A 25,443-nucleotide genomic window follows, 5' to 3' on the forward strand; every position below is an offset into this window, starting at 1 on the left:
CTTTTGGCCACTTTTTTACCCATCTAACAAATTTGACATATTTTAATGGGTTTAACAGAAGGCTTTTTATTTAGTTTGTTTATAACCCAATATGACATATCTATATGTATATGAGTTAAAATTGCCACCTAGTTGCCACAATACAACCCAATCAAATTGGTATGCATGCCTGCATGGTGTGCAGTAGGTAAGATATAGAGACAAACTCTTATCCAATAATAAAGATTCTGCTTCCAAAATTGTTGCTACGTAGATAGACTAGTTAAAACAGTTCAAAGTTGAAACCTGGGCAAAAGTTAAGCAATTTAGATGTTGAATCAACACTATGAAAAACCGAATAAGTTTCCTAGTAAGTAGTAAATAAGAAAAGTTATTCACTGAAGTAGTACTTAAAGCTGCAGCAACTCCTTTCTAAGGAGTGAAAAGTTGTGTTCAAGTACAAATCGGCTGAGGCAACAAACTGGATTTAACTGAAGCAAACCAGTTCAGTTTGATTTTGAGATATACGACAATGGTTTTGTTGTGCAACCCCATGTAAGAGGCATATGATGCTTATAGGGGTTGACCAAATCACCAAAATATACCAAACTAGTTAGAATGTTCATAACTATCTAGCCTTACAAAATACATATTTACTAAATATTTTTTTTTGACAGAACTAAATTCCAGTTATAATAGAGCAAGAAATGATGTTGCACACAATAGTTGCTTGACAAACTTGTTTTCTAGAGCTTAAAGAAAGTAAGGGTTGAGGTACCATCTTGTCCTTTTGCTCTGTAACGAGCCATATATTCTTTATGGTTAGTTTGCCTGTATATTGGTGCGTCCTGTTCAGATAGCAGCTCCTTTATCGGCCCGTATGGCTTAGAACTACTTTCGGTACTTGGATACAGGAAACATGCAGCCGATATTCTCGGCCCAATTGATGCAGCCAATACCCTGTGTTCAACACTCTTGAACTTGTCATTTGTGATGAGCTACATACATTCAAAGAAAAGAATATAATTATTAAAAAAAAACAAAAAAGTGTTTTTTGGTGGCAATCTCGACCCGTTTATCTCTAACGAGTCAAACAGGCAAAATAATCAAAAAAGCTTACAAGAAATAACATAATTTTGTAACCTTATACAAAAAGTAATAATAACAAATTTGGACAAAACTGTTAGGAATGGACCTGACCCGGCCGAATAATAGACTAAAGTTTTTGACTCATCACTTAACCCAGCCATTTTCCACCTCTAACTATACATTAATATTACCTGCATAAGATCACCAATATTTACTATAAGTGCCCCTTTTACTGGTTGCACATCAACCCATTGATTTCTATGGAGAACTTGGAGACCCCCGATACTATCTTGAAGTAGAATGGTCATGAAAGATGGGTCTGAGTGCTTTGTTGCTCCTAATGTCAAATCTGGCTCAGGGCAAGAGGGATAGTAGTGGCAAACAAGTGTTGCTGTTTTTATGCAATCAAGTTTTGCCAAGTAGTCTACATCAAGTCCTAGTGCTTCTGAAAGAAGCTCTGCTAGCGTATCTTTCAGCTTCATGATCCTTTCCATGTAATTTTTTATTGCCTGCCTGCAAGCCACAAAGATATAGGAGTTCAAAATAAACTTTAAGTTTTAACAAGCTTAAAAATCTTGCTGCATGTGATTTGGGCTGTGTTATATATCTCAAACAGGTCTAATGGCCAAATAAATACTTTTGCCTGAATATGACTCGTTTCAACTCGAACCTGTTTTGAGTCTTTGCCCAACCCGTCCTACCCACCCATCTTGCCAACTCTAACATCATATTTAAAAGAACTAAGGTCCACGCAATACCTGCAAACTCCTGGCAATGCATTAGGATCAAGTACACCATCAGCATAGTGGCAAGATATCGAGTCCCTCCAGTTAATAGCTTTGGACACGTAAAGATCTCCATTTGAGTAAAACCTTACTTGCTGTCCGTGCTCACGTGAGTACCATTCCATCTTCACCTCCCTCGGTTGCTCATGGAACAGTTGTATACCTTCTATCATCTCTTCTAGAATATTACCCGGAATCCCATGGTTAACGAGTTGAAAAATCCCCCAACTTTCTGACGCTCCTCGTAACTCACCAACAGTCTTTGCTCTTTTTCCACCTTCAACTCCTTCAAGATCTATCACTGGGACTTTAAGGTTCAAACAGTAAGTTCCTGAAGACAGGGTGTGCAGAAGATTCTCCGGCGGATGAACAAAAATCTTGGGGATTTTCAATACACCAGAGTCTAACAATCCTTTAACTCCAGCTTTTGTTCGGTCGAAATCTTCTTTCGCTCTATAGAAATCTTGGCTCATACTTGTCATGGTGCAGGAAGTGGGCTTAAACCGTTGGTTATGACTTATGACTGAGGAAGAGAAAAGACCATATAAAATGAACATAACTGGACCAAATAGTTCTAGGATCCCATAAACTGCCAAGACAACATAATCATTTGCAAGTAAAATCTAAAAAAAAACTGATCTACTTAAAAGGTCCCACTTTCTTGGCATTGCAAGGCTGAGTTTGGACTATTCTCCAAGAGTGCAATCACAATGATTTTTTGGCAGTATTGCATAAACTTGGAGGTGATCATGACTCGGCTGATAGCCGTGTCAATACGCAATTCGTCTATACTGTATATTCATATAACATTTCATCCCAAAAAGATACACATATCCAATAAAGAAGTAAAGACAGGATTCACATTATTAGAAACTTGGATGACCATAAATCAATGGCTTGCATTAATAAGAACATGGCCCAAACATTGTTTGTAATTAAGGAAAACGATAAGAACTACTCATGTTTATAATAATAAAAACCAAAATCTTACAAGGAAAGAAAAAGTGAGCTCAAAAACAAATATTGGGTCGAAAAGACTACCAAGATCACCATGTTTTGAATTATTTCATCTTTGCCTCCGTGAAGAGAACATGGCGATTAACACGAGGGTCGTACTTTCGGAATTCTAACTTTGTCGGTATCTTCCTAGGGTTCTTCTTCTTTACATAGAAAAATCCTGTCCCTGCTGCTGAAACTAGTCTTATTAATATTGTGGCACTTTTCTTCTTCTCTCCCATTTTTCAATCTACAATAACCAAAAGACAAGCAAAATCAAGTATCTAAACAACAGTTCTACCTTTTAAATACTTATCTCAGGCATCCCAACTGATGCTGCAAACAAGTCAAGCCCAACTTGAGCTCAAGTCAAAGACTTTCTAAGCCCGATCTCAATAGCTCAACGAACCTTATTTTATAAAAAACCAAACATTGAATTTAAGAACTACCTATATAAAAATTACTTCTGATAACCTTATATCAATTATATATTTAGAAAAAAAAAAGAAGCTTAGTTCAGATATATGTAAAATTACATCACAACTTGACCATAAGTTAACATCTTCTTTAGAAAACGATATTTTAGTACAGATAACATCATCTATATATTCCAGTGTGTATGTAACTTACAGTGTGACTTGTAGTTGCCACCAAATGACCAAAATTATTCAACTTTTTCTCTATAAAGCCACCCATGAATAAATTCTTTTTCACATACGTCGTCCAAGTATTTATTTTTGATCCATTTATACCAATTTCGACCAAAAACATATCGAAGGATTTTGTCTTTTTCAAAAATCTTGTTAGCATTCTTGTCATCTAACCTTTTTTTTTTTTTTTTTTGAAAATCGTATAGTTTAAGGCTACGATTTTTATAAGCTCAAAGTCATAGCTTTGTTTGGCTTACTGATATCTGAGTAGCTTATGAAAAAAAAAAAAAAAAAAAAAAATCCTTAACCGTTAGTGATCTAAAATATCATTTGCAAAGTAGCTTGAATCTATAGAAAAATAATACCAAAAAACTAATAATACTATATATACTTGTCCTTTTACGTTAACGGCTATCAGCTACCAGCTTCCGATTTTAACTAACAAGCTAGTTTTACCAAAAATAATATATGGGTATTATTTAATATTCAAACTCATTTTCCTTTAACTAAATCAACTTCAATGAATAAAAATGAAAAAACAAAAATTATTCATACATACTAGCAAGGAACTAAAATCCAATGAAGATACTAGGCACTAAAAACCTGAATTTTATAGATGAATTCATAAATAACATATATATATTATATATATATAGAGAGAGAGAGAGAGAGAAAGAGAGAGATTTACGGTGACCGGAGACAGGATAGTTTGATCGGCGATCCTGATATCTGAAAAAGATTTTCCGTTTTCCGAAAATATAAAAAGGTACTCGTATACAATTATACATCATATATTGGTCCCTAATCTATATAGAAACTTTCACTCAAGTCCCTGGAATGTATATGACATGATTACGAATATTGTATAGTTTTAATCATTGGCATTATTATAATGCTTAAAACAAAAAATTACTGATCTCAAAGTAATTAGTTCAAAAAATTTAATATAGTTGATATATGTTTTGCATGTTATGTACTTAAATAATATATATTTTTTAGTTCGGGTTTGAGAATCAGGAACTTATGGTTTCTCATATCCACTGATCACGGATTCTTTGTCCTGCTCACATCCGGTCAACGTAATGATTCTCTAGTTAAGTGGTGTACAAGAATCAAATCCTCATCAAGTATGAGTCTTTGTTTTTTCCGTGAAAACAGTTCTTACACTCTTACAGAGTATTAATGATAGTATTTTTGTGATAAAATCCTCCAATATCTTCTATCACATCCTAAAGTGTATAAGATGTTAAACCAATGGACCACACTCGTCCATTATATTAACAAGACGCTACGCAACGTTACTACACTTACATAATTGTACAAAAAATGACGAATCCGACCAAACACTTTTCGTACAAGGTCAAAATCCAATTAACATTTGATGGGCTCATTACATCACTAAATGGGCTATTAGGTGTATTTAAATATGTCCAACTATTTCAAACCACAAACTGGTCCTATGTTGGATAATGACTGGTTTGCAACCATTTTGTATTACTGTATTATCTTATTTAAAATGTGACCCCATATGTCCATCAATGTACAAATGACTCATCCCATCATACCATTAAACTAAAAAACTAATACGTACACCAATGGGACATGTAAACAATGTGTTGGGCTTTTTAATGAAATAGTAGCCCAAAATAATCTAAAGTATTCTCATGTTTGTATTCCCTTTTTAGTACAAGCTCAAGAAATCCTCCCCCAATGGTATAATATTCTAACTAATTATTAAAGGTTCGCACAACATGGTGTACCTACATTCATTGTATTATATTGGAATACACGTGCATCTATATATAAATATATATATATATATATATATATGAAAATGATTAATCAACCTAATTGGTGTGTTTAAAGATATGCCTAAAACCTTAAGAATTTGACATGTGGAATGCACTAATTCTCTTTTTTAATCTTGCCCTCTGATTTTTCCACATGTCATCATCCTATAATTAGGCACAACTTTAAGCATACCAATTAGGTTGATTTATCATTATCCATATATATATATATATATATATGTATATATATATGTATGGCCAATGGTGTATGCATGCCTATGTGGCTATGTATATGTTAACTAACATATTACATATCTTGATGACATAACTTTTTATAAAAATAGCTTATTTGGTGTTTCCATATTTTTCCTTAAAATTTTTTTTTTTCAATTCATTTAGTTATGATGTCATAAACACTATTTTTAAATTTCTTTTTTCAAAACTCTATTAATTTATATATGGTATTTTAGATTAACATCATCTAAACCATTTTGTTATTAAATACATTTTAAATTATCAAAGTATTATGTCAATTTTTTATATATAAGTAAATCAACATTATTTTTAAAAATATTTCATTAAAAGGCTAGATTTTAATTAGCGACACAAATGACATTGATATATATACAATTGGTTCGCAAAACTCTTATTATTATATGCCCCGGGTTAAACCCGGGATGATTAGCTAGTATATTGAATAAACTACGTACCCAAAATCTTAATAACGAAGATATATATATATATATATCCCTAACTATAGTACATTGCATCAAGATTGTTGTTAATGCGTTACTAATAATTTAATATTTAAGTTACATAACGAACCTTTTACTGCCCTTATATTTCATTCGCTATAGCAGAATGATTGACAATGTAAACACATTATATATTCTAACCATTAACTGTATTCACACTTTTTTTTTATAACAATTTGGGTTTAAAATCTAGCTAGCAAAACGAATTAACTAATGGTCTTTATCTTTGACAAAAGACTAAAGAGTATTGGCAAAGTTCAATTTTAGAAGACAATGCTTCCATAAGGCAAGGAGTAGTTAACACTTGGTCAAACATTCCTTTAGATCAAGTTAAAACTTTATCTCTAGGCTCTAGCTCTTAATTAGACCACCAAGAATCATGGGCTGTATTTTTCTCTCATTTGGATTACACCTGTGAATGATTGAAAAACACTTTTCTTACCTATAATATATTGTCCTAGCACTTATGTTATTTTAATAATTAGCTGATTAGAGACAGACTCTTAAGGTTTCTGATCATTTTAACACAATTGTGATTTTTGCAATGTGCAAATTTACTGATGAAAGTTGATTGTTAATTTGTTGAGTTGTGATCATTTGAAAACTAAAATTTTCATGAAAACTAGAAAACTGAACAAAACACACTGTGATCTTGTTATTGTTGTTATATGTAATTTGTTGTCGATACATTATAATTTTTGATATGAAGATAACAATATATTTGTAAAGATGAATATTAATATATAAAATCGATTAGGTGATAAAAAAAAAGTAAAACTAACTACCATAAATCAATGGTAGATATAGAATTAAAAATAAAGAGCTAGAATATATACAATCGATCATTTTTCATATTAATAAGGTTAAAAAATAATATGTAACAAAAGAGATAACATAAGGCCTAATATGAAAATTAGTTTTTTGAAAATAAAGAAAAAATAATGATGACATCATAATTAAATTTGTAGAGATAAAGATTTCTTTTTTCTCATTTTATTAGCGTTACATCATTTGGAACTTAATCTATAAGTATAACATTTACATTTAAATAATAACTCGAGTCAATTGTGACTTATTACGCTATAGCGTACACATCTTCTTCATATGTTGCTTAACTAGCTAGTAAAAACATCGTTTATTTTCTTCTGTACATGCAATTACCTTATGGGGTCGTTTAATAATCTGAACCGCATAATTCATTTTACATATATACCAATTAATAATTTTAATAATATAAATTAAAGGAAATAAGTAGCAAAATGTATGTCCACTATTATTCATTATCGACCACAAACTGATCATCGATCCTGTCGCATTTTGCAGATACATGATCAAACTTGTAAAGTTTGAAGGATGTGTGTTAGTGGTGTGCCTAGCTAATTCATTGAATACATATAGTCAAGGTTTTAATCTTTTCAACCAAACCTTTTTATAACGAAGTTTAGTTCTCTTATTACAGTGTTAATGATGATTCTCTAACAGACATTATTACTTTCAACCAAATGAAAGTGGCGTTTTTTGTCAAAATCCTCTGATTTGTGGGTTAAAGTAATTCATGCTATTCATGGAGTCGACTTTAAAAGGTCCAAAAAGGGTAAACCATCATGTGTTTGGAACCGTATTGTATCTTCTATTGAGGACCTTAACCAGGTTTGTCATATTCCTCCTGACATTATTACTAGAAAAATTGGCGATGGTTGTAACACTAGATTCTGGCAAGATATTTGGGTTGGCCAGGAAGCTTTCCGGTTCCAGTTCTCGCGTCTTTTTGCTCTATCTTTGTTAAAGACTGGATTCATTTCTGATCATGTTGGGCCTCAAGGTTGGAAGTGGCAATGGAGGAGACCTTTACGAAGTGGTATCGAACAACAACTTTCTGATTTGTCTTCGATTCTACAAAAAGTGACATTTTCACAACAGCCTGATTCGTGGACCTGGAGCCTAGAAGGTTCGAATACATTCATTGTTAAGGAGTTGCGACTATTTGTTGATAATATTATGCTTCCTTAAGGTAATGTCCCTACTCGCTGGTCCAAATTCCTTCCTAAAAAGGTAAATATCTTTGTTTGGCGGTTGTTACTTGACAGACTTCCTTCCAGACTTAACTTATCTTTTTGAGGTCTAGATGTGCCTTCACTGTTCTGTCCCATTTGCTACAACGGGATTGAGTCTATTGCTCATGTTTTTTGTGATTGTCATGTGGCAAAGAAAACATTGGGCGCCTGATCTCTGCTTGACTTCAGGTTAACTCTCTCATTTTTGACTCCCCTAAGATGGTTGTAGATACTATTGATAGCTGTCATATTTAGTCCATGCACAAAGATCTAATTTTCTCGATCACTTGTATCATTTGGTGGACTTTTTAGAGGTTTCGTAACAATTGCATCTTCGAGCCTACAAAGACTAGAGATGGCGAGATTTTTGATAGTATTGTCTATTATTCCTTCCATTGGTTTGTTAGTAGGAATCGTAAGATAAACATTAAATGGGAAGAGTGGCTTTTAAATCCTCATCTCGTGATGTAATTTTTTAGGCTAGCTCATCTTGAACTTTGTCCTTTATATATATATATATAATATATATATACATATATTTAATTTTATGCTGTTAAAAAAAAATATATTCTCTAACAGACATATAGTTGCTCATCACTTTTTGAGTACTTTATCAATCAGCTTTGACCCATCTCTCACATGTTGATATGTCAAAAAGCACCAATTACTATACTGTATTAACAAGGTTAACAAACACACCGTCTCAAATGTAAAAGAATTAGTTAATCTAATATTATTATAATTAATAATAAATAATCATGATATATGTGTTACTTTCATATGATGTTACTTTCATATGATTAGATGATAGAATGATAACATAATTAAGAATGTGTTTAACTAAATCCCTATTTTATGGTTTGGACTTTGAACAACGGCCTCCCATTCAAACTACACTCTTGTAATATAAATATTCCAAGTAGATTTCTGGCTTCATAATTAACTTAATATCAGTTATATTATTTATTTTCCATTATTATAGATTAAATAGGTTTCGTAAGCAGCTGATATTGAAAATGAGACTTCCCAAAGTTTGTCTCTAGCTTCTATGTCAAAAAAACGGTATTTTCTTAATTTGCTAACTTTTTTGTCGTTTGGATCAAGAAATGATGATTCTACATCTAAGTTAAATTAATGCATCGAGAACTTCATTCCAATGTCGATGGTCTCATGGCCTCATTCAGTATTTTTAGTCGTCCAATTTGTCTTTTTAAGTGATAAATATTTATCACTAGTTTTAATTCATATGTCACACACGGATATATTAGATATTAGATTTTAGGTCTGCATGTAATACACGGAGCTTACGACGCTACCAATATTATACGTATATATATATATATATTTATTAGAACGGCAATATATATTAATAAAAGACATCTAGCAAAGCACTAAACGCCAAGATAAAAGTTACAATTACAATTACAACGTCTAAAAATGTTGCACATGCATAACATATTCCTAGATACTTCTTGAGGTTTGAACTACGAAGAATGCAAAAAGAATAAAAGAAACTCATGCCAATTACGTAAATATATTGATAAAGTATGTGATGGAGATCCCAAATTAAATAAAACTACCAATTAATTGATAGTTTGAAACAATGATTTAGGTACTATCCGTTGTTGTGAGAACTTGATTTGAAACCTAATAGTAGTTACTTGGAAAATAAGTTATATAAACGTAGATAAAGATATTCTTAATTATAACAACAATATTATTAGTACGTTAACAATATCAATAAAACTAACATTAACCACTGAAAAAAAAAAAAACTTAATATACTGTGTTAACCGATTATGATTGTATATGTAACCAAAATTTCATTCATTTCAATATTTCATAGTATAATCTTAGGCTAATGAGATTACATAAAGTCCAACTAAATAATTACCAATGCTTTAATTTCCTAATTAACATATGTATCATATCTTATGAATTTACATCAGGAATACTACTATTTATAATGTATTGATTTGGTTTGGTTTGGTCTAGTGTCTCCTTCGACATTATGTAATTATTAATATTAATATTAATAATAGCTAATGAACCCGGATTTAACCCGAGTATTTTAAATAAATTTCGTAAATACATCTCTATTATCATAATAAAGCATTAAAAAAATCGTAATGTAAAAATGTTTATATTTTTAATGGCAAGTTATCAATATTGCTGTAATAATAAGAAAAGATTCAACATTTACTAAATCATAAAAAAATATTATTATACATTAGGCTTATTTTATATTAAGCTTGAAACATTTTGAAAACTTTTAAATGAAGGAACTAAAAATTAGAATTCAAAAGATGATGTCATAAATTAATTAAATAAAAAATAAATAGTTAATAAGAAAAAGTCTAATGATACCAAATAAAATTTTCTTAAAAAATATAGATGTCATCACAATTTTATTTTATTTATATAAGAGATAATATAATATAATATAATATATTAATATATACGACTTATTTGATCGATCCATTTTGAAAGAGTTTTGTGAAGCAGCATGGTTGGATCAGTGGTAAACATCATGGCCTCTGGAAACAGAGGTTATGGGTTCGATACCTATCCCATGCAAAGGTTAAAGGACATTTTCTATCACTTAGGTAGAAACCGGAAGCAACCTCTCTACTTAGGTAGGGGTAAGGTATGCCTACATCTTAACCTCCCTCATACATCGTCGAGGTATTGGAGCTCAAAATCCGCGGAAGGCGGCACTAAGCAGTTTCTTTCTTTATACGCGAGAGTAAGTACCTGCGCGTTGCGGCAGTGAGATAGTGGGGTGATAGCCTGATAGGTTATAAAGTGTAATAGGTCATAGAGTGTGATAGGTCATAAAGTGTGATAACCAAATGCCTTAACCGTACCGATTCCGCCATCGGATTTAAAAATTCGTTGAAAGTATATCGAATGACATCTCTAATGAAATAGCATGAAATTTTAAGAACACCCATATAATTTTTATAATTTATCGAGAGATAAAAGATTTTGAATGAATTGGAGGAATAAATGATTTATGGAGGAGAGAGAGAAAAAATGATTGGTTGAGATTTGAGAAGAGAAAAAGAGTGTTTGGTAAATATAGAATTGATAGGAAGGGTATTTTAAGGAAGTAAATATTGAAACTTAAAATTTTAGACAGGAGAATTTGTTTTATAATATAATATAGATATAGATACAGATAAGCAATTAATTAGCCTACACACGTGCATCGGTCCCACGTGTAACTATGTTTGGTCGGCTCTTTGACCAGGCCTTTTGTCCACGTCACTTTCAAAGACACAACTTCCTTTACTTTCACCATTTCCATGTGACACAACTCACATTGATCGTTTTATAATTTTACAAAGGAGAGACTCGATTAAGACGGACTTGAATTTCGAGTAGCATTCGATCCACATTGAACGTAGCTTAACATATATATATATATATATATATAAGGGTTGGATATTGTAAAACAAGTATTAAAGTAAAATAAATAGGACAAGATCTTGACCCTTAGATCATGGTTAAATTGATGCACGAAGATTCATGAAACAATTGATGTACTATGATTTTTATGATGCACGGTGATTATTACTATAGAAAAACCTATTGTTTTATTTATTTTACATTAATACTTGTTTTATTTTACCTAAAACCTATATATATATATATATATATGAGAATTAGATACGTCTTCGTGTTCGTACTATATATATTCATCAATTTTATATAACTCATTCACATGAGGTTTTATTATAATTATACTAAAAAGCAATACAACTCTTGAAGCAATTGGTACAACTATGCTTTTATAACTATATCAACAATATTTTAAACAATTTCTTAAAAACTTTAATACAAAGCATATCTATATATATATATATATAAAATATTTTAAACAATTTCTTAAAAACTTTAATACAAAGCATATCTATATATATATATATATATAAAAGGCTATCAGAAAGCGCCCGTATGGTGCTCTCTGAGCCCGCCATATCAGTTTTTTCTGATGTGGCGTTACCAGAGCAATTCGCATTACACGTCAGCATTTACTGATGCTGACGTGTATCAGCATGTAAGACATAAATATACGCCTTTATTAAAAAAAAGGGGGCTGCAAGGTTTCGAACCAGGGACCTTTCGTACAACAGGTCATCACGTTTACCACTTCAACCAAGGAGGTTTTTGTTTATAGTTCTCAAACCCACTATTAATAAGGAGTCGGTCACATCCTTTTTTTGAAAGAAAGCATTCAGATCTATAAACATACACAACCCTAATTTCATTTTATCTAATTATTTCATAGTCTCCAAAATCCTTTCCAATTTTATCTTCGAATCAATAACTCAGATTACTTCAAATCCCTAAACTTTAGGGATTTAGGGTTTTAAAATAATGGTTAAATCCCGAAATATCTCAAATCTATATATTATCACAAAACCTATAGCGATTCAGCACATCGAAACTTCTTCTATTTTGTCATTCCGGTTCATACCATCACGAAAACAATTTCAAGGTAATAATTCTCGATCCGTGGTTCTGTATTTCTTTTTAGTGAGTTTTTATTTTGATGTATGTTAATATAAATCTTTATATATATATCGATGATCAATTTTTATATAGATATTGATGATGTTTTGTACCTCTCTAAATATATGTATGATTCAGATCGATGGTCTTTTGAATGTTTGTATCATCTTTATATTGATGATGTTTTTGTGTCATTTATATCTATATATATATATATATTTTTGTACAACATTTCCATATATATATATTTGTTTTTGTGTGAATGTTAATTTTGATATGAACTGAATACATATATATATATACATACATATATATATATAGATATATGTATAGATATCAATATATATAAATAAATGTATGATTATTGTACAAGCATTTGTTTAGTCTATCATCATTTATATGTTTGTTTTGAAAGATAAAGGCAAATTGGTTTGAAGATTAGAAAAAGATCCAAATTTATACCTGTAATAAACAATTTTGGGTGCTTCATTTATGTGTTATCAAAATTGTATCATTGTACTACTATCTAGCTTTCTTTTGACAAAACTGTATATAGTAACCACATTTAATATAGTTAATCTTTTAAATGTTGTTCTCTCGATAGTCCGAAGGAGAATACTTTGATGTTCGTTGTCCATAAATTGCATAATATTTTCGAATATTTTGATGTTCGTTGTCCGTAAATTGGATAATAATTTTTAAGTGCATATATATATATATGTATCTGTTTTGTGTGAACATCTACTTTTGTATGAACTGATCTGAAGATATATATATATATATATATATATATAGAGAGAGAGAGAGAGAGAGACATATCCACGATGGCAACAAGGCTAATCAATGTCAAACCTAGCAAACGTCACGCAACTGTAAGGGTTCGCGTGATACACACTTGGTGGCAAAATCCACAGGGTAAAGACCCAATGCTGGAACTCATTCTTGCTGATGAACAGGTTTGTAATGACTCATTCTCAACTGAAATAAAACAATAAAAAATTTATCATATATACAGGTGTATCGTTTATTATTTGATTGTTTTAACTTTGCAGGCCGGTCGGATGCCCGCTATGTTAAGAGGCAAGAAACTTATTTCTCAATGGCAGCATGTCTTGAATGATGGTGCAACTGTTTCAATAACGGCATATTCTGCAGCTTCTAATGGGTCGCAAAAATATCACAAGTTTCAACCGACCTCCCATCCATATAAGATTCTGTTCAACCATAACACTGTAGTCAACCCTATACTAGACTACACTGGATCACGTTATGGATTTAACTTCACAACCTTCACTCAGATTCACACCAAAGCTGAAATTAAAGATCTAGATTGTGTCGGTTAGTTTTCAACTTACTTTCAATGCATGATTCTTTATGCCGGTTGTTTTTTACTTTTTAGAAATTACATTGGTTTCACTTTCGTACTTTTTCATCAGATGTCATTGGAGCTTTTGTGAGGATCGAAAATATCACCTCCTTTAAAAAGCAAGACAATACCGAAGAAAACAAGATCGTGTGTTATCTTAAAGATTTAGAGTGGGTTTTCTTTGAATATACATGACTGTCTATATGACTATTACCTGTTCGATTTATTAACCACTTTTTGTCAATTTTTTCTTTCTAGATCGGTTGAACTCAGGCTTACATTGTTTGGGAAATATATTGAAATACTGCAAGATGAGCTTAACAAGCAAGAACCAAACAAACCCATTGTCATCATCGTTCAGTTTGCAAAGATTAACACGTGGAGGAATAAGTCCCCTAACTTGATATATCTTGAACAGCTTATACTGTTTGTGGATACTTTGTTCTCTTATTTTCTTATTGTATTACAATGTTTTCCAATCTAGGGGGCAAGGGTGTCGCAAATGCTTTTTCTGGAACGAAGCTCTTTGTTAACAATGACATACCGGAGGTCAATGACTTCCTGCAACGGTTAGCTCTGCCTTCTCTTAACAAATACATTCTAATGCCTATGTCTTCGTTAAATGAGAGTAATTATGTATATTGGAACTGTGAATAACCTTATAGCTATGTCTAAACATATATTACAGGTATGATGGAAGAGGACCAGTTGAGAGGATCCAAGCTGCAAACACACTGTCGGTTCAAACCAATCCATCTGACTTTTTCAAAGACTGCAGTTATGTGCCGTTAAATGATTACATGCTACATGAACCCGTAAGTATCATATTTTTAAAACACACTTCTGTTTTCCATGACATTTATTTGCAAGTAACGATGATGTTTGCAACTTTTTTCTAACTTAAAAAGTTGTACAAATGAAATCTTTAATTGTTGGGAATATTTAATAACAATTAGTCAAGTATCATGTGTATTAGGATGACAATTATGCTACCTATGCAACAATAGACAGTATTGAACCTGATGAAGCATGGTGGTACTCTGCTTGCAAACCTTGCAACAAGAAAGTAAAAAGTGATGAGAAAGGATTATGGTGCCCGGACTGTGGAGAAAACCCAAAATCACTCACTGCAAAGTATGTTAAACTACATATTACATATCAGTATATATTATGTATTACTTACTACTTAGTATTCCCGTTACCTAAGCTTTCTTGCAATAATGTTGTATTAGGTTCAAAGTCTATGTTCGTGTTGTGAATGACACTGGGTCAACATGCTTCACATTGTTTGACAGCCATATCAAACAACTGATTGGACATAGTGCACTTGATATGAGAAAGCGGTATTTAGATGACCTTGCTAGCATCCCTGATGAGCTGAATGAGATTGTGGGCAAATCTTTCCTATTCAAGTTTGCGATAGAGCCGTATAACAGGACCGGAGATTTTCATTACTATACCGTTGTGGCTCTCACCGAGGACAGCCAGACTGTTGCGGCATTCAAGAACCACTTTGGCGTTGAGACGGTATAACTATTCTTAGAACATGATAATGTGTCACATAGTGTTCCACTATTTTTTTCCCGTGATCAATTGCTGAGTTTTGTTTCATCTTATAACTCATAGGAACTTGTATCCGACACATTTGTACCACCCCCACATGCTAATTACATTACAGCTGGACGCAGTTCCGTCAAGGTAAATTGATATAGCACCCTGTTATTCGTTAATGTGCTGTCATTTGTTTGGTATTATTTTAATTGCTTCACATTTCATTCATTCTTTAGCTTGACTCATGCCTTGAATTATATGTACCAAAAATTAGTATAGCTTATAAAATAGTGTTATTATTAAGCCTGTTCAATATAACCTTGTGTTAATATCGAAAATTAGATATCCCCTATCGAAAAAGCTATAAGATACCTGAACATATTTATATCTGTTACTATTAATCAAAGTAATGTTGATCTTGGATTTTATAACAGTCAACAGTTAAGTAGTTGTACATTGCACGAAGGTCAAATGTTGATCAAGTAGGATGTTTGCATCGAAGGTGGTTTTAATGTAGTTTTTTACATAAGCTTAATATAAGATATACACGAATAATGCACCATTCTTGCATAATTTATACATACTTAATTTTGGTTTTTTCATTTTGTCTTAGGATTCCATGTCCGTACTGGGTGACACTGTTAGCACTGCGGATAGTCCACATGGTAAGCGCCCCCATCCAGATGCTGAAGTTCAAACTGAAACTAATGCTGCCCCTGAATCCAGCAAGTCTTCGACAAACAAGATACGCAGGTGACTAACCGTTCAGAGTGATGAAGAGTATTAGAAATGGAGGAGATGTCAGCAACCCCGGAGTTCTAAACTTATCGAATAATGCAATTTGTTTGCCCTTTAATTAAACTTGGATTTTGTTTCTATATGCCTCGGTTTTTATGTTGTGTTTTGACATTGGATATTTTCGACTGTTGAGGCTTTTGACAGTCGAATAATGTAGTTTATTTTGCATATTTTTTAGGTTTTTGATTATCTTTATTCAAACTTGGAACAAAAAAACCTCCTGGGTGTTTTAAATTGTTATTGGATATTGATATTATGCACTTTCTTGTGTACACTACATGTGCAGTATTGTATCTTAGAGGTTTGCAAATAGTGGCAAATGGTGTTTCATAATACTTATTGCTATAGCTAATTAAGAAGAGTCATACAAGATGAATTTGTTGAATACTTGGATGTAACGTAGTTCTAACAGATTAGTGTATGCAGTAAGCCAGGTTATGAGATGCAAGTGTATACCCATTACCCACTATAAAGTTAAGGTAATTATGCAAAAATATATGGGTGTACGTTCTATACAAATGTATAACACATTAGTTCCTGTTATTTTCCATACATGTAATCTAACAGATAGTTAATTGACATACTAAACCATTTCAAAATTTTTTGATAGAACTTTACATAATTAACCAAATCATCTTTCAAACTTTTGTGTTTATCCAGTATCTTAACCACTAACAATCGTCACTATTTTTTCCTTTTATTTAGTATATCTATATCTATTCCAAAACAATAGAATTAAATACATTCCATCTATATATATACATACAAGCTTCTGATTTTCATTGTGCTACAGATTTACCCAAATGGCAAACCACAACCGTAGGCTTCTTCTCTAACAGTTATTCCTCTTTATATTATTTATACATAATACTGAATTACTGATGATTTATCTAATTATTGCAGAGTCTTCTTCAATCAACACAAACCCGTCAGAGCTTAAATCGACAAAGGCCATACAACTATTATCTGACCATGTTTCCATTGTCGATGATACACTTGATAAACTTGGCGAGGCTGGGAAGGATCTTAGTCGGATCTCAAAATATTTTGACAATTCCAATGCAGCTTTGGAAAGGATCTTACATGGCTTAAAGAAGCGAAAAAAATACAATGCATCCCAAGGTATTCTTCCGTTTTATTGATTATCGTAACCCATCGTTTTACTTTTATTCATATGAAGGCTGCATTGTACTCTAATTCGTTGTCATAGGTATAACGTCTAAGGAAGATGATATCCTTTGGGAAAAATTCAAGCAAACCGTGAAGGATAACAGTACTTTCTATGCTAAATTCAAAGACTCTGTAAACAAATGGTCTTCCACCTTGGATGATGTTTCTGACGATGCTAATGTACTTGATAAAACCGTGGAAAATTGCGATAAGGTTTTTGCAGAACTTGACGAGAAAGTAGCCGCACTGCAGAAGGTGTTGGATCGTTCAAAGGGTTGAATGTAGCTTTTGTTTTGTTTGTGTCATGCACGTTTGCTAAATTTTTGACTTTGTTTTTTTCACTATTCCGTCTTAAGTGTATTTGATCAATAAACAGTTTCCTTAATAATTATCTTTGCACATTAAATGTGTATTCTGGTATGTTCATGCTTTATCCTTCTATTAATACTCAAAGGGTATATAACAGTTAAATATGATTATATAAAAGGTCAGAATGATAACTCATCCAAATTTAACAAAGACCATTAGCACAAAATTAATAACTCACACTTTTAAATTTGAAATAAACCATCGTTTAAAACCCAAATACCATTAAATCCAAACATATATGTCACACGACTTATATTGACCATATGTCACACGACTTATATTGAACACTAGATAGATGAGAGACATTGAAATATCATAACCATAATATATTTTATAACCAAAAATACTTAATGTATTATATCTAAATGTTTATATACATTGGTGTTTTTTTTTATGTTTTCGGATATAATTATGGAAAATATAACACAATATTTTATTTTAATATTTGGCACCACAAAAATCCACCTAAATAATTCCCCTAAATTGTCGTTGTTTAGGTACTCAATTGGGGCAAAAATCGTATCAGCCAAAAATAGTAGTTCAATATAACAAATTGAATTATTAATTTAGGTTAGAAAAACCTTCTGGAAAAAACAACATACCAATTGATATGTGTTTCCTTTTCCATAGCCATTGATTAACACAGTCTTAGTAATATACACACATTTTCTTCTCTGCGCGTATACGAAGAAACCATGAGTTACAATCTTGGTCTCCAAGCAAGACAACATCGGAAGGAAATACTCGATGCAAAAAAACAAAAACACAGTTTCGATCGTACACACGTATCAGGTATTTCGACTCTTACAGTTATATAACTAAGATATATAGACTTGAACATGGTTATATTCTTTATACGAAACGTGTAATTTTGTTAGGTTCCCGTTCAGTCAGTCATGTCCAGCCTCCTGTAGATGTTACAAGTTCATTGCCTCAAAAAAATACAGGGGTATCGATCACAAACAAATCTCAATCTCCAGGTTATGCAGAACATACATTTCAGACGAGGATAGATCGTCGTACATCTATAACCGGTAAACAATCAACTACTACTAATTCATCTGGTACTAGCAATGCAAATTCCTACTCTTTGGCGACTCCATCATCCAGACTCGACAAAGGAAAAGGCATAGCCATTGGAACATGGAGTAGTGTTCAAAATCCGCACATTGGTATGATATCTAATATCGATTATTATATGAAGCTATATTTTCTTTACCATGACGTTTACTCCGGTTATATAATTTATTCACGGAACATACAATATTAGGAGATAAAGCTAAATATCTTTTATTGCATAAATGTATAGGTTCCCGAGGTGTTAGTCACATACAACCTCTCAAAGATGTAACGAATACATGGAATCAAATAAATGCGCGAGCACTGAGCACAAACGCTACTATAACTCCAATACCTCAGGACCATACATTACAAGCAAGGATGAGTCGTCGAGCATCTCTAAGGGATAAATCTTCACAACAGAACCCTATTAATATTTATGCTAAGTACTACCTTACGGTTTCTCCAGCTAGCATATTAGACCAATGAAAACGAATCTCTATTGAAGGACCGTGTACTCCAACAATTCCTCAACTTGGTATGTTGTTTACTTTCATATTTATTTTGTCAAAAAAAACCATATGTAGAGATTGAAATCCCGCTATACTTTAGCTCTATACAGCACAATCCATATTCTGCATATGACACCGACCACTTAAATATGAAATTCACACTGATGGGATCAACAAACGTACTATTTGGTTGAAATATACCAGCATACATTTCTATTTTTATCTCTAACAAGGTTATGTTTCGTTTTGATCAGATTTATTGTACTTATTAGACCTAAGCTTATTATCGTCTTATAGGTCTTAGATGTTCGTCAGCTAAGAATTCATCATTTAGCTCTCCTTCATTTTTAGTGCCTCCAAATTCACTCCTGTCGCATGGTAATCGACTTATTTTTTTATATTGACCATATATTAACTATCTAGAGGAACCAGCAAACCATTTTCATACTTTTATTGATGTTGTGATTCCTTATCATGAAGGATCGACTTTATTGGAACCAACACTGCCTGTTAATATGATTTCATCTGGGACTGTACAAAGAAGCAAACGAAAATCAAACCTACATCATCAAAGTCGATCGTCTGCCAACACCTCACAAATCAATATTGATATTGTTAGAGCTAAAGGTTTTACCCAAGCACGAAAGCGCTGCAAAGATATATTAGACGCTAAGATATCCAAACGCCGACATACATCAAATGGTTTTACCCATGTTACCAAATATATCACGACTTATTAACTTATTTTACTGTCACACAATTTATACTTTCAGCTCAATGTTTCCATTTCATGTGCTTAAAAAAGTTGCAGGAAATCAAAGTGGTCAGAATATCAATGCAACCAGATTTGATTTTTCAGAGACACATAGATTTGATTTTGATGCTGAGGATGATGACACGAATGACAATTCACGTAGGGGCATTTCTACTGGTAAACATTTTAAGACTCCATTTTAAACACATCTTTTTTTTAAAAAATGGTATCTTCTATGGTACTACATACTTTTTGCAATAACAATATTAATCTTTCTTCATTTAACAGAGTACATTGATGAAGGAGATCCAATTTACCCTTGTCAATCCTGTGGAGCAATGTTGTGGTATAGCGAGACTTTGAGAGGTAGTGGGAAAGGCAAGTCCGGATCATATACATTGTGTTGTAAGGGTGGCAAGATATCACTTCCGGTCTTCCCGAAAGACCCTCCTGAATTGTTGATGAAGCTGTACACAGGCAACCACCCAAAAAGCAAACATTTTTTGGACAATATTCGTCGATACAATACCATGTTTTCTTTTACTTCCATGGGTGGTAGAGTAGACAAAGAAGCTAACAAGGGACGTGGTCCTAACGTATTTCGCATCCAAGGCGAGAACTGTCATAGATTGGGCGGTTTAGTTCCTGTTGGTGATTCCCCTCCAATATTTTCTCAAATGTACATCTATGACACTACAAATGAGGTTGAACACAGATTGAATGCGGTGAGGTATGCTACTAAATATTAATGGAATCTAACTGCATACATATAAGTTAAATAAATTGCCCAATCACTAAGTTTTATATGAATACTTAGATTTTTTTGTATAACAGCTTATGTCTTCACCATATTTCATTAGCATACTTTATTATTGTCATAATTTTTTTTTAATTCTTTATCAACAGCAAAGACAACCCGTCATCGTCCAGAAAAATTCAACCATTAGACAAAGATCTTATAAAGGAGATTAAAGAAATGTTGGACGCCTGCAACCCACTCGTCGACACCTTCCGCCTTGCCAGGGATAGGTATGAAGAAAATCCTAGCGAATCATTCAAGCTGAAACTCATTGGAACCAGAGAAAAGGATGGAAGGACTTACTGTCTCCCAACTGCACCAGAAATTGCAGCTTTAGTACCTGGTGACATTGATTATTCGTTTGACAAACGAGATATCATCATCGAAAGTCATTCTGGTGATCTGCAACACATAAGTGAACTACATCCGCAGTACCTTGCTCTTCAGTATCCCTTGATATTCGCTTATGCAGAAGATGGTTACTGTGTAGACATATATCACAATAATGTCGAAGATTTGACTACAAGCAAAGCCAGCAAAGTAACGATGCGGCAATTTTTTGCATACATGATCCAACACAGACCCCATTTACAAAGTTTGCTACTAAAGTCTAGAAAACTTTTTCAGCAATTCTTGGTTGATGCATACACCATGATTGAGTCGGAAAAGATATCATACATACGGTTCAATCAAGGTAACCTTAGAAGTGAAAGTTACGATAGGTTAGTTAAGGCAGTAAATGAAGGTAATACAGAGGCGACTTATCTTGGGCAGCGTGTAATACTACCTTCCTCATTTACTGGAAGTTCGAGATATATGATGCAAAACTACCTTGATGCAATGGCAATTTGCAAAAAATTTGGTTATCCAGACCTTTTTATAACATTTACTTGCAACCCAAAGTGGCCGGAACTTGTAAGAGTATTGGCAGATGAAAGGCTTAGTCCAGAGGATGCAGGAGACTATATTGCAAGAATGTTTAAGATGAAATTGGACAGATTGATGAAGACTTTTAAAGAAGATCATTTATTTGGGAAAGTTGAAGCATGTAAGTTCGCATGTTCGTTACATCATGATCATTGCTATAATTGTAAATTGTGACCCTAAATACATTTTTTTAATCATATGGCAGATGTGTACACCATAGAGTTCCAAAAACGAGGTCTTCCACATGCGCATATTTGTCTTTTCTTAGGTGCGGATTACAAATTGCCAGAACCCGCTGACATTGATCGCATCATTTCTGCAGAGATCCTCGATGAAGAAACTCAACCTGACTTGCATAAATTAGTCACGGATTCTATGATGCATGGTCCTTGTGGTAAAGCAAATCCGAATTCTCCATGTATGGTCGAGACCAACAGTTGTTCCAAAAATTTTCCAAAAGAATTTATTGAACATACAACGGTCGACAAAGATGGATATCCAGTTTACAGAAGGCGTGATAATGGTCGAAGTGTTTTAAAAAGCAATGTCCCCTTGGACAATAGTTATGTTGTTCCTTATAACGGCACACTTTTGAAAATGTTTCAAGCTCATATGAATACGGAATGGTGCAATCAGCATGGCTCTATCCGATATTTGTTCAAATACATGAACAAGGGACCCGATCCAGTTACAGCAGGAGTGTATGATGAAGAAAAAGACGAAATTAAGGACTTCTTCGATGCAAGGTATGATTAATTGAATTTTTGTAGCCATGTATTATATACATTCAGAAATTAGGATATCTACATAGTGTAAATTACCTGTTTCATACCTGTTTTTTGGTTTACATGAAAATATAACAGGTATCTTTCTGCGTGTGAGGCTGACTGGAGGATATATGCCTTCGATATTCATGAGAGGTATCCGGCGGTAATTAGGCTTCCGTATCATTTGGAAAAACAACAAAATGTTGTATTTGATCCAGATACTTTTGAGGAGTGTGTCCTTGAGAGCCAGTCTGTTAATTCAACCAAGTTTTTAATGTAGATGGAAATGAACAAGGTTGATGACTTGGCACAAACGTTAACTTATGCTCAATTTGCAGAAAAGTTTACTTGGATTGCAAAAGATAAGAAATGGCAAAGGAGACAACGAGGCGAGCCTATAGGAAGGATTCATCATTGTTCTCCTAGACACGGTCACTTATTTTATCTTAGGATCTTGCTGAATCACGTCATGGGGCCAACGTCATATGAAGATATAAAAACGGTTAATGGCAAGAAGTGTCAAACTTTTCAAGAGGCTTGCTACGAGTTAGGACTTTTGGAAGATGACAATGAATACATTCAGTGCATTCAGGAGGCCAGTGAATCTGCTTCTGGTCATTTTCTCCGTACAATGTTTGTTATGCTTTTGATGTCAGGAAGCCTTACCCAGCCTGCTGCTGTTTGGAACACAACGTGGAAGTTGCTATCGGAGGACATATTGTATAGGGAAAGGCGTATACATCGTAGACCAGGTTATCATTTTACTTAGTTATATATATTACCTCTTCTCACTTTGTAACGTGAGAAGCAAAGTACTAACATTATTCAGGCTCGAAAGTGTTATATTTTTTTTAAACTAATACTTACTTTTTGAAGTCGACTCATGTTTACATATCTCTCTCTATATATATGTACACACAGATCTTGAACTAGAGGATGATGAGTTGAAATGTCTGACACTGAACGAAATCGAGGAGCTGTTGAAAAGGAATGGTTCTTCTTTGACAAACTTTAACAACATGCCACATCCAGATAATACTGAAATTCATTTTGAAGGAAATCGATTGGTTGATGACGAGACGACAACATATAATGTTGGATTGCTAAGGACTGAGCATGAGCAACTTTATTCCTCTTTAACAGATGAACAACAAACCGTATATCACACTGTAATGGATGCTATAAATAGGGGCAAAGGAGGTGTTTTCTTCCTGAATGGTTATGGTGGTACAGGTAAGACCTTTGTTTGGAAAACATTAGCTGCTGCAATCCGCTCCAAGCGAGAAATTGTGTTGAATGTAGCCTCGAGTGGAATAGCAGCCCTATTACTTGAAGGTGGTGGAACAACTCATTCGAGGTTTGCTATTCCAATTAATATTACTGAAACATCATTCTGTTGTATTCGTCCGGATAGTGATCTTGCGGGTCTAATACGTCAAACAAAACTCATTATTTGGGACGAAGCCCCAATGGTTCATAAGCATTCCTTTGAAGCTTTAGATAGGACTTTTAGGGACATTCTGAGATCATCCAACCCGAACAGCATGAATGAACCGTTTGGTGGGAAAGTTGTAGTATTTGGTGGTGATTTTAGACGGGTGTTGCCGGTTCTCCCTAATGCGTCAAGGCAGGATGTTTTTATGGCTTCTCTGAAGTCATCATATTTATGGCATCATTGTAAACTTTTGAAGCTCACAAAAAATATGAGGTTGACAGTTGGGGCATCTACTGACTTGGAAGAAATAAGACAATTTGCTGAATGGATTCTAGATATTGGAAATGGCACAGTCAATGAACCAAACGATGGTGAAGCCACAATTGAATTACCAGATGACATCCTCATAAAAGATGAAGGGAGGAAACCCATTGATTCTATTGTTGATTCAGTTTATCCTGACATTTCATCAAATATGTCGGATCCATCCTTTTTTCAAGACAAAGCTATTCTTGCACCTACGCATGAAGTAGTTGATATGATCAATGAGCATGTCATGTCAAAAATTGCTGGTAAGGACAAAGTCTATCTGAGTGCAGATTCGATATGTGAAGATGAGGGATCCAATTTTAACGAAGAGTTGTACACTCAAGATTTTCTCAATAGTATTAAGGTTTCTGGCATACCACACCATCGTTTGGTTCTAAAAGTAGGTGTCCCCGTTATGTTACTTAGAAACATAGATCAACCAAGTGGATTATGTAATGGCACCAGACTTAAAATATGAAAACTTGGTGAGCGTGTGATCGAGGCGCAGATAATTTCTGGTAGCAATGCGGGAAAAATCACCTTCATTCCACGCATGAAACTGATCCCATCGGACATAAGAATACCATTTCATTTTCAAAGAAGACAGTTCCCGTTATCTGTTTGTTTTGCCATGACTATCAACAAAAGTCAAGGTCAGAGTTTGGCCCAAGTTGGTCTGTACTTGAAGACTCCAGTTTTTTGTCACGACCAGTTGTATGTTGCCCTTTCGAGAGTAAAAAGCAAAAAAGGATTGAAGGTTTTGAGTTTGGACGGTGATGGCAAGCCTACAAACACCACAAAGAACGTTGTTTTCAAAGAGGTTTTGAGTAATTTATAACCGGTATGTTTATTCTTTTGCTACATAATTCATTCTTAAATTTGTTGGGTGAGTGTCATTTTTAACGTTGTTTATTCTTTGGGTCAGTATTTGAATCCATCACAGCCTCTTATATATATGCCTTTATTTTTTTACATAACTTCCTAATTTGTGGTACCTTATAGTTGAAAAAT

General features: G+C 33.3%; 5 protein-coding genes across 5 annotated transcripts; 3 read left to right on the forward strand and 2 right to left on the reverse strand.

Moving 5' to 3' along the window:
• Window positions 1-387: 387 nt before the first annotated feature.
• On the reverse strand, window positions 388-2,551 carry LOC122606777 (1-aminocyclopropane-1-carboxylate oxidase homolog 1-like). The gene is made up of 3 exons (XM_043779634.1): window positions 1,827-2,551; window positions 1,260-1,581; window positions 388-977 (listed from the first exon to the last, which is right to left on the reverse strand). Exons 1-3 carry the CDS (start codon window positions 2,408-2,410, stop codon window positions 726-728), a joined length of 1,158 nt encoding a protein of 385 aa, XP_043635569.1. The 5' UTR covers window positions 2,411-2,551; the 3' UTR covers window positions 388-725.
• A 181-nt stretch (window positions 2,552-2,732) lies between these two features.
• LOC122606779 (50S ribosomal protein L33-like) lies at window positions 2,733-4,290 on the reverse strand. Its single transcript, XM_043779636.1, has 2 exons — window positions 4,188-4,290; window positions 2,733-3,099 (listed from the first exon to the last, which is right to left on the reverse strand). The coding sequence occupies exon 2, from the start codon at window positions 3,089-3,091 to the stop codon at window positions 2,915-2,917; it is 177 nt and encodes a 58-aa protein (XP_043635571.1). The 5' UTR covers window positions 3,092-3,099; window positions 4,188-4,290; the 3' UTR covers window positions 2,733-2,914.
• Window positions 4,291-14,434: 10,144 nt separating this feature from the next.
• Window positions 14,435-16,501, forward strand: LOC122609566 (replication protein A 70 kDa DNA-binding subunit B-like). Its single transcript, XM_043782593.1, has 6 exons — window positions 14,435-14,551; window positions 14,671-14,797; window positions 14,959-15,116; window positions 15,215-15,509; window positions 15,609-15,680; window positions 16,147-16,501. Exons 1-6 carry the CDS (start codon window positions 14,451-14,453, stop codon window positions 16,288-16,290), a joined length of 897 nt encoding a protein of 298 aa, XP_043638528.1. The 5' UTR covers window positions 14,435-14,450; the 3' UTR covers window positions 16,291-16,501.
• Window positions 16,502-18,565: 2,064 nt separating this feature from the next.
• On the forward strand, window positions 18,566-22,968 carry LOC122609383. The gene is made up of 9 exons (XM_043782430.1): window positions 18,566-18,662; window positions 18,749-19,042; window positions 19,739-19,819; window positions 19,922-20,143; window positions 20,253-20,372; window positions 20,484-20,925; window positions 21,102-22,042; window positions 22,127-22,667; window positions 22,785-22,968. The coding sequence occupies exons 1-9, from the start codon at window positions 18,566-18,568 to the stop codon at window positions 22,966-22,968; spliced, it is 2,922 nt and encodes a 973-aa protein (XP_043638365.1).
• LOC122609384 lies at window positions 22,969-24,910 on the forward strand. Its single transcript, XM_043782431.1, has 2 exons — window positions 22,969-23,440; window positions 23,610-24,910. Exons 1-2 carry the CDS (start codon window positions 22,969-22,971, stop codon window positions 24,908-24,910), a joined length of 1,773 nt encoding a protein of 590 aa, XP_043638366.1.
• Window positions 24,911-25,443: the final 533 nt, after the last annotated feature.

This window comes from Erigeron canadensis, chromosome 7, assembly GCF_010389155.1.
Source record: "Erigeron canadensis isolate Cc75 chromosome 7, C_canadensis_v1, whole genome shotgun sequence".
Taxonomy (NCBI): Eukaryota; Viridiplantae; Streptophyta; class Magnoliopsida; order Asterales; family Asteraceae; genus Erigeron; species Erigeron canadensis.

Excerpts from the sequence above, each read along its gene's own strand:
- LOC122606777 (XM_043779634.1), bottom strand. The coding sequence starts at position 2,410 with ATGTTCATTTTATATGGTCTTTTCTCTTCCTCAGTCATAAGTCATAAC. Across the intron at positions 1,582-1,826 it reads GCATTGCCAGGAGTTTGCAG|GCAGGCAATAAAAAATTACA; the intron begins GTATTGCGTGGA and ends TGTGGCTTGCAG. Across the intron at positions 978-1,259 it reads ATATTGGTGATCTTATGCAG|CTCATCACAAATGACAAGTT; the intron begins GTAATATTAATG and ends GAATGTATGTAG.
- LOC122609566 (XM_043782593.1), top strand. The coding sequence starts at position 14,451 with ATGTTTTCCAATCTAGGGGGCAAGGGTGTCGCAAATGCTTTTTCTGGA. Across the intron at positions 14,552-14,670 it reads GTCAATGACTTCCTGCAACG|GTATGATGGAAGAGGACCAG; the intron begins GTTAGCTCTGCC and ends CATATATTACAG. Across the intron at positions 15,510-15,608 it reads ACCACTTTGGCGTTGAGACG|GAACTTGTATCCGACACATT; the intron begins GTATAACTATTC and ends TATAACTCATAG.
- LOC122609384 (XM_043782431.1), top strand. The coding sequence starts at position 22,969 with ATGGAAATGAACAAGGTTGATGACTTGGCACAAACGTTAACTTATGCT. Across the intron at positions 23,441-23,609 it reads GCGTATACATCGTAGACCAG|ATCTTGAACTAGAGGATGAT; the intron begins GTTATCATTTTA and ends ATGTACACACAG.
- LOC122606779 (XM_043779636.1), bottom strand. The coding sequence starts at position 3,091 with ATGGGAGAGAAGAAGAAAAGTGCCACAATATTAATAAGACTAGTTTCA.
- LOC122609383 (XM_043782430.1), top strand. The coding sequence starts at position 18,566 with ATGAGTTACAATCTTGGTCTCCAAGCAAGACAACATCGGAAGGAAATA. Across the intron at positions 19,820-19,921 it reads AAATTCACTCCTGTCGCATG|GATCGACTTTATTGGAACCA; the intron begins GTAATCGACTTA and ends CTTATCATGAAG. Across the intron at positions 20,144-20,252 it reads ACGCCGACATACATCAAATG|GAAATCAAAGTGGTCAGAAT; the intron begins GTTTTACCCATG and ends AAAAAGTTGCAG.